Here is a 17,268-nt window from a genome sequence, read left to right on the forward strand (position 1 = left end):
TATCAAAGGGGGGGAGGCAGTACAGAAATGATTGGAACAAGCTGAAATCAAAAGGTTGCCCTAAGTTTATATTCTTTGAGTATCAATTCCTACGTAAGTACAAAAAAATCCATTTACTATGTCTTCAATTGGTCTCATGTCTCTTGCTGACATGAGAAATATGATGTGCATAAAGTCCTTAACATGATACTCAACAAACAGGCCAGCAAACAGTGTTACATGCTGTTTTCTTCACCTACAACAGTTCATTTGCAGAAGTTTCTGTTTTGTTTTGGACAGAAAAAAAGTATTATAACCAATATGATAGCTTTTCTTTATCATCTATTCTCTATAAAACATCCTTTTAATGGTCTTTTACCTTTCTGTTTTCTGTCTTACTCAAGCAAAAAATTCAATCACAATAGTATCCAAAAACCTATTTTTAAAGAGGCATAGAATGGTTCTTAAGACACAGGTGCAGCAGGTAGGAAATAAAATATACTATTAGGTCAGTAGAGAAACTCTCATTATAGACTGGAATACTACTGAATCAATATTTCATTTCCTGAACATCATAAGTCTATTTTGATTGTATAAGAGAATATTTACAGTTTTAGACCTACTTAAGTATAAAGTATTATTATGTCTAAAATTAAGTCTCAAATGGTTCAACAAAAGAAAATGAGAGATAAAGAATTTTATGTGTACAACAATATGACAGAAATCTCAATTGATGAATAACCATGAGAATATGAGTATTTATTGTTTTTTCTGACAAATCTTTATAAAATGTAAAGACTATTTATTATTTTACAAAATAAAACATTTCAAGGGAGCTTGTAACATGCAATGCAAATGAAAATTGTGTAAGTTTGATGATGATTAATGTGAATTACTTATTATCTGGTACTGTCTGTCCAATCGTATTCTAAATTGGAAAGGTGAAAATTCAACACTCAAGCACTCAGTGTTACTCCACTGTCTTCCTTTGGCTTCACTCTTGATAGCTTTCTTTCAGAGCACCTATTCCATTATTTTATTCAACTTTTTTCAGCAGTAAATCTTACAATCAAGGTTCTGGCTTCATTAATATCTATACTAAAGACCATGGCCAGTCTGTTGTCACGTATATGTATATGAGATTTAAATATTTCTTCTTTAAATATGTCCACAAGAACCTCAAGATCAACTGGGTAAAACTGAAACAATAATGTTAAACCTCCACACAATGCAGTGTTCCAAATAGCACCATTGTACCTATCCACATGCACACTAGACAGGCAGGCTCTCCTTTGCTCTCCATCCTCAGTCATCCACCACACCCAGTCACTCTTCCCCCAAGCATGTCTAGTCATCCCAGCAGTTATTCCCTTAACTAGTCCACCATCAGCACCTGTCAGAATCAATACAAGTGTTTCCTTACTAACTGTGACCCTCTTCAGTCTGCTCTCCACAAAGCATGGTAGTAAGCTTTAAAAGCATTGATCTGACCTAGCCTTGTGCCCAATTCTCTTGTTTCTTTAGGAAGATCCTTCAGGCTGTGGCCTTTACCAGAGGCTCACAGGTATTAAAGCTGGGAAGGAAGGACAGGAGAGCACGTGAGAGCACATTCTTGACTGGGACTGTCAGTATTCAATCATTTATTAACTGCAATACTGCGCACCGACTCACTCTCTGTATCCCTTCATTTCTTCGCTTTTACCATGTCAGAAGTGACTCCTGCCTCCTATATGGTAAGCATTAAATACGGAATGATGAGTTAATGCATACAAAGTACCTGACAAATGGTGAAACTTCATATTAGCTACATTACAATCAGATGAGTAATTATAGTTCTTGAATATTTCCTACCTCTAGTCTTAGTAAATGATATGCCTTCTCTCCAGAGCATTCAATTCCTTGACGATATATACATTTTAATTTCTATTGCCATACTCACTTGTACTTCCAGACTGTTTATGGATTACATTCTGAATATCCAGACTAATTTAAATATGCATCCACAGCACAGATCAATATGGTCTTATATCCAGATGCACCCATAAAGGATCACAATATCTGTATGTTATACCTATTATAAATTGTGACCCTGTCTTAGAACTAGAAACTTTGCACCACACAGCAAAATTTTGGTTGTGCTGTAATAGTGATTGGTAAAGGGTGAAAAGTATATGAGCCATGTATTTACATTTCTAATTCTACCACATCGAAATTCATTAATTCATATATAACTCACCAAAAGAAATTGGGTAGTCAAAAATTTACTTGTTTATTTTAAATGTGGAATTCATTTCTTCATACGAATGTCCAAGACCAAAGTTAATTTTATGTAATTCTAATGTCCTTAATAAACATGCCTCAAAATTAAAGAATTATTTTCCAGTGTATCATTAGAAGTAGGTAGTCAATTCCATTATATATTTCCAAATGTGACTACAAAATGAACACTGCTACAAAACTTACCTGGGTACACACTGTCCCTCAACTAGAACATATAACCAAGAACTGCTTCCAAAGGGTAACTACAGAAGTAAGATTAACGGTGTAGGGTTATCTTAAATATTAAGATTCATACAGAAAAACGTGTCTTACTTGTTCATTAACCTTCTTTTCTTTATCCAATTCTTTTTCCATATCCTCTAATTCTCTATCTTTTTGTTCCAACTGCTTCTCAAGTTGGCGAATTTCATCACGTAAAAACCGAGTGTCACGTCCCCCTGCAGACTGCTGAGCCATCTTAAAGTCAGAAGCAAAGAATTCATTCTTCCAACTATATACTTATAATTCTTTTTCACTTGAAGGTTTAAAGGAACCAACAAACAAATTGGTAAATTTTCAGTCTGCTTCAACACCAGATAGTTTAAGGCTTGGCATACAAACACCATTTTAAAAGAGCTTAAGAGTTGGGTGGGTAGGGAGGAGGAGAGGATATGGGAGGACTTGGGGAAAGGGAAGAATAAGATCAAAATATGTACACTTAAAATTGCTCTATATAATAAAAAGTATAACAACAACAACAAAAAAAAAAAAAACCCTGAACTTATTTAGGCTTTAATTTGTAAGTTGGCAATCCATGAGCTTTCCTCGACCACCAAAAGAACCATGAAGAACAGACTGCAAGCGCTGTCACAGTCACTAAGCCTAGGGACAGACTAAAATGCAAAGGCTTAGAGACAGTAAAGGCTGTGAACTAGAACTGAAAGCAGTGTGGTCCTCTTGCTCTGCCTGCCCTTTTCCTGACACTGCAGGCTGGTTGGATCAGACATCACTCTGTAGTCTAGAAGAAACACTCTCAGTAGTGTCTGTCCTTGCTCGTTCTGAGCCATGTGCACACTTGACTTGTGTCAAGTGCAACCAAAGACCTGAATGTTCAGCTTTAATAAATGTAACTGCACAGCACCGTGACTGCTTAGTACTACTCCTTAAGCAAGCCAAAACAGAATCATTTTAAAACTTAGCACACATTTAAATTTATTTTACTTCACATTCCTGACAACTGAACCATGGTGCAAACCACTGAGCGACTAGGCCCCTCAGCTTGCCTCACAGGGAACACGTCCCACACATTTCTGTCCTCTTACTCAGATGCTTTTCAGTCTTCTCTCCTCCATGAAGCTTCCCAGTCTACTCTCTTAAAGCATCTTCCAAAATACTGATTACATCCTGAGCATTTGTTTTTAGCTAAACCCTTCCTTATTTCTTTACAAAATTACTTAGGTTTTTTTAGAGCACTCATTCCTTTGGGAGTTATTTGTCCTTTCAAGATCAAGAAAAGGTGACAACAGTCTCCAAGGGCTCCTCCACGTATCATGAGATCTCCCCCACATCTTCACCCGCTTTGACTGTACAAGCTATCGAGCTGTCCTAAACACTCCAATAGTCAGCAGCAAACCACCACTTTCCTGTGCAGGCCTGCAAGTCCTAGGGACCCAGGCGTGTGGCAGCTCGTCTTCTATCACAAATCAGCCTGAGCAACTTCTAGAACCACATGACTCTCTCAATTTATTTTTAAGTAGCTTTAAATGACAAGTTAAAAATGACGTGTTTCTTGATTTACTACGTTCTGCCAGTTCAATGTCATAACAGATTCCGCCCAAAGACACATTTTCCTCAGCTCTTCTCTGGGTCTTTCCCTTTGATAAAGGCAATGGGCCCAATGCATCCTTGACTGTTCCTGCTCCCTGACTCCACACTTCCTCTGTCCCAACTCCAGTTTTGACATCATCCCCATTTAGCTAAAATCACCGATTCTAAGAACTAAACTCACAAGCATAAAAACTTATGGACCTCTCGTTTCCCTGGTTCCTTCTTTCAAAGGTTGATCCTTTCATACTACATCCTCTCTCAGCTTCTCAGAATCTCAGTGTGGTTACTTCCCACATCCTTTCCCCTCAGTTCCTACTAAACTCTCTACATGCTTCTCTAGACTGACAGCCCCATTCAGATGGTAACCGTTTTTATTTCATTTGATTTAGAATTCTTAGAACTCAAATCACAAAAGCATATTCTGTATAGTGAATAAGATCTTGAGCACAAAATCTTGTATTTTCCAACCTGGGAAGATTTGAAAATAATTTAAAATAATGCAATTAATATCAACTACAAGGAAATTCAAAAACAAGGAAATACAAAAGGATATACCTCCAGTTCATTTTCAAGTTTCATTACTTTTGTCTTTAATTGATTTTCTATTAAAAAAAAAAAAACAAAATGTTTTAATTGGTTAAGTTTCCTGTAATCAGATTTTAAGTAAACTTTATAATAGTAGAGTTCTCTGTAAAAGATTCCATCCTCTTAACAGATAAAGAAAAGTAATTATTATATACTAAATACATAAAATATGCATTCTAGAAATGCCTTGAAGTAGAGAGCAGAGGAAGGCTTGAGTGAGTGAAGTCCTGAGTCAATGTGTACAACTGGCATGGGCAAAGCCACGTCAGGAACTCCAACGTCTCAGGCCTATGGCAAACAGCAAAGCCTCCCCTCCTCGTCTGACTGTGGATGTTGACAGGGTGTGCAGAAAACGTACCCTTAACTTTTATGGCTCCCCTAGAGAGACTACTCCTACTGAGATTAGCTAAATCTGCCTCCCAATTCAACAGTGGAAACCCTGTCTTCCTGTTTATCTGTATGCAATCACCCGACTTTACGTTCAGCTATGACAACTCCACTGCTCTGCTCAAGAGGATATAATACAGACACTGAGCTTCTGGGGTGTGGCAGTTTCTCCATCGAGAGCCTGGTCCAACCCAATACAACTGTTCTCAGTGTCTACATGTTTGCTTTTCTTCACCCCCTACCCCAGCACTCAGGCCAGTCCCTGGAACTGCACAAGGATGTAGCATCTTTCAGTATGAATTGAATACATATGTTATAGAATAGGATAGATTTTGTACTGTCTAATAAATAATGGAACCACAGTAGGTTTTTTCCAAGACATTTACCAAATTTTGCTTGTTCTTCTCCAGCCTTTTCGACTTCTTCCAAAGCTAGCTCTACTTCCTGGGCTTTCATCTGAATATTAAAACGAGAAGGGAGAAATCTGTATTATTTACACTGTATGTAAAAAGTGGAAATGAAAATTGTGTGGAATTTGCTATCTCAGTCTGTCGTGTGTACGATGACTAACACACAGAGACAGTCAGTAAATAGTTGTTGAATAAATACTGAAGGCTAGAAATTCCAGAATGTCAAGACTTTGAATTATATCTGATTTTTCCGTTAAACTTTATAACCACTATTTAAAATGTTTTCAATATCTTATTTTCTATCCCAATTATTATTAATAAATTTAGTAATTGCTTCTTATAACTGGAACTAATCAGCTCTCATCCCTTTGATCTATACAACACATTTAATGGTGCCTTCATAAGCACATTTCTGTAGCTGCCAAATATGATTCAAAAATCTTTATTCCCTTCTAAAATGCTAACCAAAATATACTCAAACCCTTGGATAGTGAACCCCAAATTACTGGCCCCAAATATTTTTGTCTACAGGCTACAAATTTTCTATGTGCTTTTACCTTAACATAAAGAAGAATCTAGAATCCTCTTATCATTTCATGTATAGCTTATAGAGGAGAGATTTTATATTTTATTTGACCATATGGTTATATTTCTTTGTTACTCCTAAAGAAATTATTTCTCTTCTACACACTCTTTCTCCTACAAACCTTCATTAGTGACTGGGTAATTCTGAATAGATGTATCATGTTTTCTTGATCTTCATTTTTTAGTTCATTTACTTCCACCTAAGAAAACAAACACACGAAAAAATGGACTATTTCATACCCTGAACATTAAAAACAAGCACTCTTCCAGTTATAGCATTCAATGATTTCGAGAAGCAATTTCAATTCCTGACACTGTACATCAGGTTCTGTGTACAAATCATTTATTAAGTACCTTGGATAAAGATATCAATAATTTATCTGCCAACTCTTCTTGGCGTGGCAGGTCATCTGGATCAACTTTGATTAATTCTTTCCACTTTATATTAGGTGGCATCTTGAACTCTTTCACTGTCTCTCAGCCCCTACAAAGAAGCAGGTGGACTTTAGCATTTTCAAGGAAAAGGGCAATGCTGTGTTTACAAGATCATGATCTGTCTAACTTAACTCTCTAGGTGCTGACTAGGAGCTATGGCTCCTGAACCGCAAAACAGATGCAGAGGGAAACAGCCTCGACGAGAATTAGTTCCCCTGGCAGAGGCTATACACAATAATGTACACGCTCAATTATTATTTCTTTGCTAAGAAGAATTCGGAGCTAAAACCCCGAGGCTCCTCTTCCAAGTCCCCTACCATCAAGGATGGTACCAACTCCCAAGATGTTTGGAAGTTTTAGAACACCTGAGGAAAGGGGACGAGAGGGTTTTTAAAGTGGATTTAAAAAAAAAAAAAAAAAAAAAAAAAAAGACGGAGCTAAATGGAGTGTGCGCGGAACCAAGCTCAATCAAGGAGGCCGAGACGACACTGCGGACAGGAGCGACAGAAGGTCTGGGTAGGAGGTAGGCTGCACCCTGTCCTTCGGGATTAGGATCCTGTGAACGACACTAAGCGGCTCCCGGCTCCCGAGGACCCACCCTCCGAAACCAAGTCCTGCCACCAGCAGCAGTCACTCATCTACGGCGACCACCTCGGGGTTCGGCCACCACCCCGGCCTCTCGCTTCCCAGAGCGGTCCTCGCGCGCCCCGGCGGCTCCCGCCAACTCTTCCCGACTGTGCCGAAGCGGCTCCCGCTGCTAGGCGACACCACTCCCCGCCCAGTCGGCCAAGACCGGAACTAGGCCCCGGGATACCTGGGAAGACTACATTTCACGACCCTGGGAAAAGCTTTACGGCTCTATTTCCCCTCCAAGCCCTCCGTCCTGTGGAGGAGGGAGAGCGGTGCGAAGAGGACTCTACATCCCAGAGTGCAGTTCGGCGTTGCGGCTGTGCATACTGGGATTCGAAGTTTTTTTGGGAAGAGCGGCGCGTTCCCGGCATGCCGTGCGGGAGGCTGCGGCTAGCCCTGGAAGAACTGGGGAAGGCTCGGGAAGCGGGAGGAGCGCCTGCTAAGGTGCGGCCGCCCCGGAGTCTGAGCGTGGCGGGCTATGACTGTGATTTCTGCGGAGTCCTCCTCCGGTCCACCGTCCCAGACGCTTTCCTGAACCGTCTCCTGGCGGAGCCGCCCTCAGGTGAGGTCGGGGCGGGTCGGTCCGCGGCCGGGAGGAGCTCAGGGAACCTTTGCAGTTTAGGGAAGCGCTCGCCTGGGGCTGCCGAAGGGCTGGAGGATCGTGCGGAGGTTTGGGGAAGAGTCCTCCGGCGACTCAGGTAGGTGCGAGGGGCTCCCAGTGAGTGGCTTCCCTGAGTGGGGAGTCAGTAAAAGTTTCCAGCTTCCTTGGTGTCTGGGAAAGTGGAGCGACCCCCACCCCCATCCCACCCCGTGAGTTCACCCTCTGCTTGAGTGAAGAAGGAGCGTCAGGATGGGGCAGCCTCCTGCAGCAGCTTGCGGATTGTAGTGCTTATTAGGTTAATAAGAGTGGAGCGAAGGCCAAAGCAAGGGGAGCACACTAAGCCTGGCTGGAGGGAGGGAGGAGGGCCATGCCAAGCTATGGCATTTTGCTGTCATTTGCTGGGTACCAAGGGAGTTCTTGGGGGAAAGCGCCTTCCTGGAATGTTTACCTTGTTACTCAGGGAACTTTTGCCAATTGCACAGTTATTCTACACCAGCAGGTAACTTTAGGAGCTGTAAGCTTCTGTTTGAAAGAGTGCGTCGTCTCGTATGTATGTATGTATGTATGTATAAATGGATCTATAAAGTAGTTATACATATCATACATAATAGATGTTAAGTAATTAAAAGAAAAATGTAGACAGTTAAATTTTCCTTTTAAAAAGATTTCTGCGGTTGAGAAAAATAGCTCAAAACAAATGGTATCAGAAACATATTTTAAAGACGTCCATCAGATTTGTAGGCCCGATTGCCGTGTTTATTTCCAAATACTGTTCAGTTTTGGAATTACTCTTGGTGGAGTTACAGCAGTATTATCCTCATTGTCCATCTAAGAGATTGGAGCTCGGAGAGGTTAAACTCTGTTTTCTTATTTAATGTGATGAACACATTCATTCGTTCTACAAGCTAATGTTTGTGAAATGTGAGATGGTTGCACTTCCCTCTTACTGTTTTAAACGTTAATACTAAATTTTACATGTGTTTTGCACACTTTAATTTTACTAAGAAATTTAATTATTTTTCCTGTTCATTTTGTCAAAAATACTAAGAAATGAAAACAGTATTTATTGAACACATGTAATATGTTCCCTAGTAACTATATTAAGAATTTGCTGTTTTTAATCACAACACCTTGATATTTTTCTGATTTTTAATGCATATTTTTCTATTACTCATTTACTATTTTTATGTCATTTGTATTGGTCTCTCCACCCATTTCTCTTCATATTCATAAGTCTTCAATTAATAAATTGTATTCTCTTCAGAAGGGAAAAGTTCAAAGTCATTTATTAGTAACTGATGAAGCCAATATTGTGTATCTCAGTGACAATCACATCTTAAAGTATAATATTTATTAAATTCCATTCTGTAACTTATCTTAACAGTATTTTTGAGCTAATACTCTTTTCTTGGTCTAAGAGTACTGCAGGAAACAAATTATATTATGATCCAGGTTTTTATATTGTACTTACCTATGAGTCAGGACATTTAACTGAAGTTCTGTTTCTGCAGGTTGCTATATAATTTTCAAATGGCTAAGATAGTTTTTCATCAGAATTTCTCCATTTGTCAAATTTTTCCAAGAGCTAGTTTTTGTGTGACAGTTCTCTAAATAGCCTTGTTGCAGGAGCACTTGCCTGGACCAGTGTTCTATCTTACCTGGGCTTTTTATGAAGAGCTTTATCTAACCAAAATCACTTTATGACAAAGCCTTGCCTTTTTAAATTGTTACCTCTGTTCTCTGTACCAATGGACTTAAATTCATTACCTATCTTTTGCTGATTTCCTGAAAATTATAGTGCTCTAATGTTTAAAATATTGCATGACCATAAGAAATGTATTAACTGAGGTATAGAGTAAAGGTGTTTTATAAGATTTTATTTTTCAAAGGACCTTCATGTTTGGGTAAAGGGATTTATGCATAACAAGCAGATACTTGTTTCTCTTTAGCATGAGGAGGCTAGACGGATAAGTATGATTCAGTGTGAATACAGACTTCCCATGCAAAAGTTCTATACACTAAAAGATAAAAATAAATAGAGGAGGTTATAGAGAAGGTCTAAATGACTGTTGATTTCCCAGGAAACAGCACAGGAAGGACTTCCTTTAGTTAAAGATCCCCCAGAGTTATAGCTTTGTCCTATAGCTATAATTTTGAAGTATAGGTCTTTGGTGACATTTGATGATAGTTGGATTTTGTGTGCATATATACTGAGATCTTTTCTTTTCTTTTCTTTTCTTTTTTTGTAAACAGACAAGTTGGCTTATACTGCATGTATGTATAAATATGCTAATACCGACAATGAATCTTCTAGTGAGGAAAGAGTACTGTGTAGGCACTTTTCTCCAAATCTACACTGAGGGAAACCTTGAACAAAGCCATAACTACACTCAGGATCTGTACTAGGACTAATTCTCCCTTATGTGATATACATTTGGGGGTAATCTTTAAGGGACAGAAAGTTAGCTGTAGTAGCTGGTTTTGTGTGTCAACTTGACACAAGCTGGAATTATCACAGAGAAAGGAGCTTCAGGTGAGGAAATGCCAACATGAGATCCAGCTGTAAGGCATTTTCTCAATTAGTGATCAAGTGGGGAGGGCCTATTGTGAGTGGCACCATCCCTGGGCTGGTAGTCATGGACTTTATAAGAAAGCAAGCTGAGCAAGCCTGGGGAAGCAAGCACTAAGGAACATTCCTCCATGGCCTCTGCGTCAGCTCCTGCTTCCTGACCTGATGAGTTCCTGTGCTGACTTACTTTGGTGATGACCAGCAGTGTGAAAGTATAAGCTGAATAAACCCTTACCTCCCCAGCTTGCTTCTTGGTCATGATGTTTGTGAAGGAATAGAAACTGACTAAGACAATAGACATAATGGTACATGACTATAATCCCAGACAGGAGGTTGAAACAGAAAGGTCTTGAGTTAAATAGACTGGGCTACATATATATAATAAGACCTTTAATATACACTAACAAACAGACATACACATGCACATGCAACATACTATATGTTAACCAAACACTACCACTGAACTACATTCCCTGCCTTGATACTGTGTTTTGTTCTCCAGAGAACCCACAAACATCCATGAGAGTCTGAATAAAGAAGTCAAATGAGAGCTGAATATAACAACTTATTGTTCTTGTCTCTTTATTCTACCTTGACATCAGTGATAAGAACAAAACAACATGTGTGTCTGTGTGTATAATAAGAACATGAAATACTACTTATCCATGGCGGAGGACAGATCATATCTCATTTTTACTGAGCCTATGTATAGGTTAGAGGACAGTTCTCAAAGTTACATCAAGTTCAGAGTTTTAATGATAACATTAGAACTGAGCATTATACTTACTGAATTGAGCTTCTGTAGCTTAAAAGTACTGTAATTTTTTATTGGTATTTATTTACTTTACATTCTTCCTCTCTTCCTAGTCCCTCCTTCTCACCTCACATCCCCATGCTTCCATCCCTTCTCCTTGCAAATGGAGAGGCCTCCCATGGGTATCAACCAGCCTTGTCATATCAAATTGCAGTAAGACTAGGCACATCTTCTGTTGTGGCTAGACAAGGCAGCCCAGTTAGGGGAAAGGGATCTAAAAGCAGACAGTGTAGTCAGAGACAGCCCTGCTCCCACTGTTAGTCCCACATGAAGACCCAGCTGCACAGCTAATACGTATGTGTAGAGGGGCCTCCCATGCAGTGTCTGGTTGACAGTTCAGTCTCTCTAGCCCCTATGGGCCCAGGTTAGTTGATTCTGTAGGGTTTCTTGTGGTGTTTGATTCCTTGGCTCCTTCAGTCCTTCCTCCCCCTCTTGCAGTACAATAATTCTTGTAATCATACCTAACTATATAGATGCCATGGGTCTATCTGACTTTATTAAAGTAACACTTTCTACTCTTTAAAATTTAGAACCTAAAAATCTTACTTTGTATATAATAAAAGGTCACTTTTAATTTAGTTTACATTTTTAATTACATTTTTTTACATGTTTAAAAAAAAAACTTAAAAGGACTAACTGTAATTGGCAACATTTGATTTTCTTCCTTTGAGCCTTCCCTGTCTTCATAGTTCTTTCCCACTTGTTCTGAAGATATCTATGTTTGTTCTTCTTTAAAAGAAAAGGACAAATGTGTGAACAAGATTTGTAGGGAGGAAGAAGAGCTAAGAAGGCTGAAAGGGAGAAAGACTGGAGGTCTGAGCAATTAAAATATTATATACATGAAACTGGAAGACAACAACATTAATAAAAAAGCACCCATAAAATGAAAAACCTTGGTTAAATGATTTTATTTAAAACTATATTTACAATTTGAATGTATTCATCTTTAATAAGTACTTAAATGAGATGCCTAATTTAAACCAAATATTTGCAGTGTAATTATATGTCATTTAATGATGAGAATTTATTCTTAAAGGTGTATCATTAAACCAGTGTCATTGTATGATCATTCTAGAGTGTATTTACATAGGCTATAATAGCTAATACACTAGGCTATTTAATCTTAAAGGTCCACTATTCAGAATGTATTCTGTTGATTACAATGCCATATATTGTATGACAACTTCACTAACTTTCAGTAAGCTAGTAAATTAAACTCAAAACTAGCAACTCAAGGGTTTCTATAATTCGTATATAAATTAGTGAACTTAATATTTTATATTGCACATTATCACAGATGTTCTGTTATAATTATGAAACTAGCTTGTCAATTTCCAATATGTCAGATTATCTACTATTAATTAAATGTGTAATTAATTAAAACCTTTAATCAAAGAACATATTTCATCATAAGTAGATTGGTCTTAGCAGATCTGAAGCCTAAGACTTTATAATGAGAGAGGTTTCCATCCTTATGTAACACTTGATTTTAAATCTACCTCATAATGGATGCATAAATTGCTTTCCTACCTTACAAGCTGTGTTCATATGTGTGTGTGTGTGTGTGTGTGTGTGTGTGTATGTGTGTTTGCGTGCACGCGCACATTTATGTACAACTTATATAACACTGATTTAAATGCACTGGGTGTTATTTTGTCTTGAGATCATCATTGAGAAACTTTCTGACATGCTGTGTTGTCATCCTGGGTATTTCCTTTGTCACTGCTTTACATTGTATTGTAACTTTGATGTGAAAAGTTCCCCAAAGCTTCATGTGTTGAATACTTGGTCCCAAGTTTAGTGTTCAGAAGAGCAGCTTTTCAGAAGTAATTGGATCATGAACTGTATAACATAAGCCACGTGTTCATAGTTGAGTGGACTCTTTAAGAGGTAGTAAAAATTGTTGGGTGAGGCTTGACAGGTTGTGGGTCTCCAGCAGCATGCATTTGAAAGCCATGACTTGCCCCTGTATCCATCCTTTGTATCTTCTCAAGTCTTTCCTGGCTTCAGCCTAGCAGTGTTCTTACTGATGCCTTCTTGCCAAGCTTTCCTTCCATGGCACAATCACAGCAGTGACTTCAGATTCCATTGAACCTTCTGAAGCCATAAGCTAAAATAAACCTTCTTCCCTTCAGGTGTTTTCTTACAAATGCAACTACCATCTGCTGGATTCAGTTCTCCAATTTCCCTATTTGTTCACTAGTATACACTATTTAGTATTGCCCTAATTGGCTGTTAGTTATAAACATCTTTAAACTGAACTTTAGAACTTCTCCATTCTACTTTTCCATGCACATGGTTTGGTTTTCTAGATGAAGAATTTTATTTTGGAACTCAATGTCTCTAGAAATTTAAGTCACTGCTTCTCCTTGCTTTGTGGGGTGTTTATTCTAAAATGTACCACTGTTGACCTTTTTGTTTTTAATTCCTTGTTTGGAATATGAAACCCGTTTTAATTTTGTAAACCTTTAGAATCTTCCCTGTTTCCAGTGGTGTAAAATTGGAGAAAACTGTCTGCCTTAATAAAGAAGAGAGCTAGAGGGTCTTAGCATAAATTATGTAGACAAACTTATTTAACCCTCATTTACAATACTAATCTTTGCCCCTTGCTGTGTAGCCTATGTAAGAGACCCTGTGTTTTAATATTCTCAAAAAAGAAAATTCCAGTCATTACCTAGGAGTAGGAGGGGAGAGGGGCCAGACATTCACCAGTTTCTGTTCCTAGTCCTGGTCCCTAAAATCTTGAGGCTCCATGTTGTGATGGCTGTTATGAGGGGTGCCAGCTTGTCTCAGCCTAGAACGTGCTCTCTAGTGACGCACTGATTTCCTTACTGATCTCTCTTTCCTAGCTCCTAGTATCTGCTGTCACCTTTGCAGTTCCTTTTACTTGCATACGTATATCGGTCCATAATAAAGATGCCTCATAGTCTGTTGTGCAATTTGTTGAGAAATGAAGAAAATGCTAGTTGAATTCATCCTTTAATTAGAAACACCATCAGCTTTTGGGGTGTGTGAATTAACAGGATCACACAACTCCGTAACCTTCAGAGGCAGGAAGTCGCTTCCCAAGTCAAGATGAAGCTTTAAATATTTTTTTTTTAACTTGAGAACTATTTCCTAGAGGGTGCAGCTGTGTGTGTCCCTGTGCTTTGTGAGTCTGGATTTTAAGTTCTCTTTAAGTGAATGGCATTTAACAGTTACAGAAGTTCATTCATGCTTTCACATGTTATGTATTATATAGTTTAAGTATATCCTTTGAGCTTTACATTGGATTTTAAACCTGTACGCATGTGAGCTATTTTATTGCTAACTATAATTTTATTTCTCATTCCTTTCTGAAAACAGTCAGAAGTTCTGCTGACAAACTCAAATCTCAGAACTCTGTGATGGCTGCATTCGTGTCTATCAGGACTTTAACAGAGTGCCACAGACATAGCCGACTCAGCTAAACTTACTTCTTACCAATTTGAAGTCAGAAGTGCAAAATGATTCTACCTGGATACAACCACAGTGTCAGTAGTTGTTTTAGATGTGTTGAGAAAGATTCTAAATTCAATTTTTTTATTTGCCTTTTCCACGTGACCAGCAGGGGCTGCTGTCATTTTTGGCTTATGGTCCCCAGGCAGAAATCTTCCTTCAGGCCTTTGGTTTGTCTGCTTCTTTCTTTCGATCTTAAGGATTTTTCTGTTGTGTTGGGCCTGCCCAGGTGATGCCTATGGTAAAACCGTCACACTTTTAAAGTCACTTGCTGTAGATAGTAACTGTTGTTAGGAACTATTTAGTAATCTGCATTTTGCAAGTGCTAATATATGAACTCTGTGATCAAGTGACACTACCCAGAACAGATAATGGCCAACTTGGTTTAGTTTTGTTTTAAATAATTTTCACTTGTTGTGTACCTGATTTGTTTTCCTTTTCTCTCTTTTCCAGTTGGTAGAGTTCTTCCTTCGCTATACCAGTCCTTAACTCAGTGTTTTCTAGACCAGTGCCTCTGCCTCCCATCTTATGTTCTTACTCAGATAAGGGTTGTCATTTATGACACTTCAGTTCAAAGCTGGAAGCTTTCAGTGCACTGGGCCAAAGAAATGATTTCGATCCAGGTCACAAACTCATATAAACAAAGGGACAAATAGGTTTTTCCAAAGGGATAAATTTGATAGCAAGAAATATTAGGATTAGGCAATATACCTAATCTTGGTCTCGTATACACCCAAACTGAAAGGACTTGAGAAAGACTACAAAGCTTTCAACAAAACTACAGAAGCTCTGGCTTAAGTTGATTTTTAAATATATAAAATACTGAAATAAAAGCTCCACTTGTCTTGGAAATCTCATACTAAGTGTAGAGGTTCTCCCACAAAATGTACTGTGTGAAAAAAAAAAAAAAAAAAAGAACAAAATGTACTGTGTGTCTGCTTCCCAGTGAGCCTAACTGGTGACAGCCGATGGGACTTACACTGTTTAGTTAGCTAGAGAGAGGGAGACAAAGATTGAGTGGTATAAAAGAAATATTTGCCTTAGAAATATGGAGTTAATCAGTGAATTCTCCTATAAAAGTATGTGGCATTTAAGCTGGTCCTTTCTCTAAAGTTGTATTTGGAGGAAAATGTTGGTTATTTAATTTTTATCTTGCATGTTTTTCCAGCTTGGCTGATAGATGCTTGAAGGAATGATGGCTGATATTAACTTCAAAGAAGTGATTTTAATAGTCAGTGTGGTTGCCGCCTGCTACTGGAACAGCCTGTTCTGCGGGTTTGTTTTTGATGATGTTTCAGCAATACTGGATAATAAAGACCTGCATCCATCTACACCTTTAAAAACTTTATTTCAGAATGACTTCTGGGGAACTCCTATGTCTGAGGTAAATAATTACTTTTGTATATAAAACAATTTTAAATAAAACTCAAATTACAGGTATCACTTAAGTCAATATATTTAGATAGATATTGAATAACTAACTAACTAGTAAGCTATTAAATTCTGCTAATATCCAACACAAACCTCAAGAAGATTCTTGAAGATTCACTATAGGGAATACAAATATTGAGAGCTTTAAAAAAAAAAATCAGATTTTTTTTTCAGGTGTTTGAGAAAAATAATTACTTCCCCACTAAAAACCAATGCAGCTGTGAATATGTCTGTGTCCTCTAACGCCCTAATCTTAAAAGCAGGATCCGTTTCATTGGGCATGTGCCGTGACTTAACTTTTTAAAGATAATATCTTTGTGTGAGGCCAACAGGTATTAACAAAAGTCTCTTGCCATTTTTTCTTTGCTTTGAGTCAGGCAACAGAATTGTTTTAATTTAACCATTAAAACATGGTAAATTCAATATAAGTAGATCAAAGCTGAGTACATACTGCCTACCTCTCTGCAGTAAGAAGGTGTTCACTTAGAATCATTTTGAAGGTCAGTGTTAACTTACTCAGGATTAAACTGTTGTCACTGGGAATATAGACTGGACTCTGGTGTCTCATCTGTCATTCATTAGCGATGTAAAATAAACTACAACGTTTAGATAGTGAAATAATCCCCTGGCTATAAAAGTGAATGATACCTTGAGGTGTTTGTCTGCACTGCCTGACAGGCCACTGTGGAGTAAACTGAGTTGAACTGTAATGTACACTACACCACGGTCTGAATCTCAGCCGTCATCTCCGAGTGAGAAACGTGTCGGCAATGTCCCCATACACCCTGTCGAGAGACTTTTCATGCCTCACTCCTTCTGGTGATGAGTGAACAGAATTTGTTATTTGTGTAACTCTTTGATCATTATCTTAATAAACTAATGACTAGCCAGAAGACTGAAGATATTTTAATAATCCATCGTTGTTTGTTTTTCCTTTCAGGAGAGAAGCCACAAGTCGTACAGGCCCTTAACGGTGTTGACGTTTCGCTTAAATTATCTCCTCAGTGAGCTAAAACCCATGTCTTACCACCTCCTGAACACAGTGTTCCACGCTGTCGTCAGTGTGATCTTCCTGAAGGTCTGCAGACTCTTTCTGGATAAGAGGAGCAGTGTGATTGCTGCTCTGCTCTTCGCAGTGCACCCAATCCATACAGAAGCAGTAAGTAAAACTGCACGGTCACTTTTTACGTCTTAAGCAGTAAATATTCCTAGTTTAGTACAGTCTTACTCTCCCATGCGCAAAGTCCAGCTTACCTAGCATATAAAAATTTTACATTTA

The 17,268-nt window shown here is 38.4% G+C and overlaps 2 protein-coding genes across 3 annotated transcripts in view; one reads left to right on the forward strand and one right to left on the reverse strand.

Moving 5' to 3' along the window:
- Cep290 (centrosomal protein 290) overlaps positions 1–7,186 on the reverse strand; it is an 85,825-nt gene extending 78,639 nt beyond the window's left edge. Inside the window, exons 1-6 of the mRNA XM_029542288.1 lie at positions 7,066–7,186; positions 6,387–6,516; positions 6,155–6,232; positions 5,424–5,493; positions 4,621–4,667; positions 2,572–2,715 (exon numbers count right to left, since the gene is read on the reverse strand). Coding sequence (XP_029398148.1) covers positions 2,572–2,715; positions 4,621–4,667; positions 5,424–5,493; positions 6,155–6,232; positions 6,387–6,488 — 441 coding nt within the window. The 5' untranslated portion in view covers positions 6,489–6,516; positions 7,066–7,186. The remainder of the gene's footprint in view (positions 1–2,571; positions 2,716–4,620; positions 4,668–5,423; positions 5,494–6,154; positions 6,233–6,386; positions 6,517–7,065) is intronic.
- Positions 7,187–7,473: 287 nt separating this feature from the next.
- Tmtc3 (transmembrane O-mannosyltransferase targeting cadherins 3) overlaps positions 7,474–17,268 on the forward strand; it is a 50,362-nt gene continuing 40,567 nt past the window's right edge. Inside the window, exons 1-3 of one of the 2 annotated variants that reach the window (XM_021205099.1) lie at positions 7,474–7,659; positions 15,727–15,942; positions 16,930–17,148. In XM_021205099.1, the coding sequence (XP_021060758.1) occupies positions 15,739–15,942; positions 16,930–17,148 (423 nt within the window). In that variant the 5' untranslated portion in view covers positions 7,474–7,659; positions 15,727–15,738. Of the gene's footprint in view, positions 7,796–15,726; positions 15,943–16,929; positions 17,149–17,268 lie in introns of both variants that reach the window. The other variant, XM_029542290.1, reaches the window with a different exon arrangement.

Source organism: Mus pahari, chromosome 9 (genome assembly GCF_900095145.1).
Source record: "Mus pahari chromosome 9, PAHARI_EIJ_v1.1, whole genome shotgun sequence".
Classification (NCBI taxonomy): domain Eukaryota; kingdom Metazoa; phylum Chordata; class Mammalia; order Rodentia; family Muridae; genus Mus; species Mus pahari.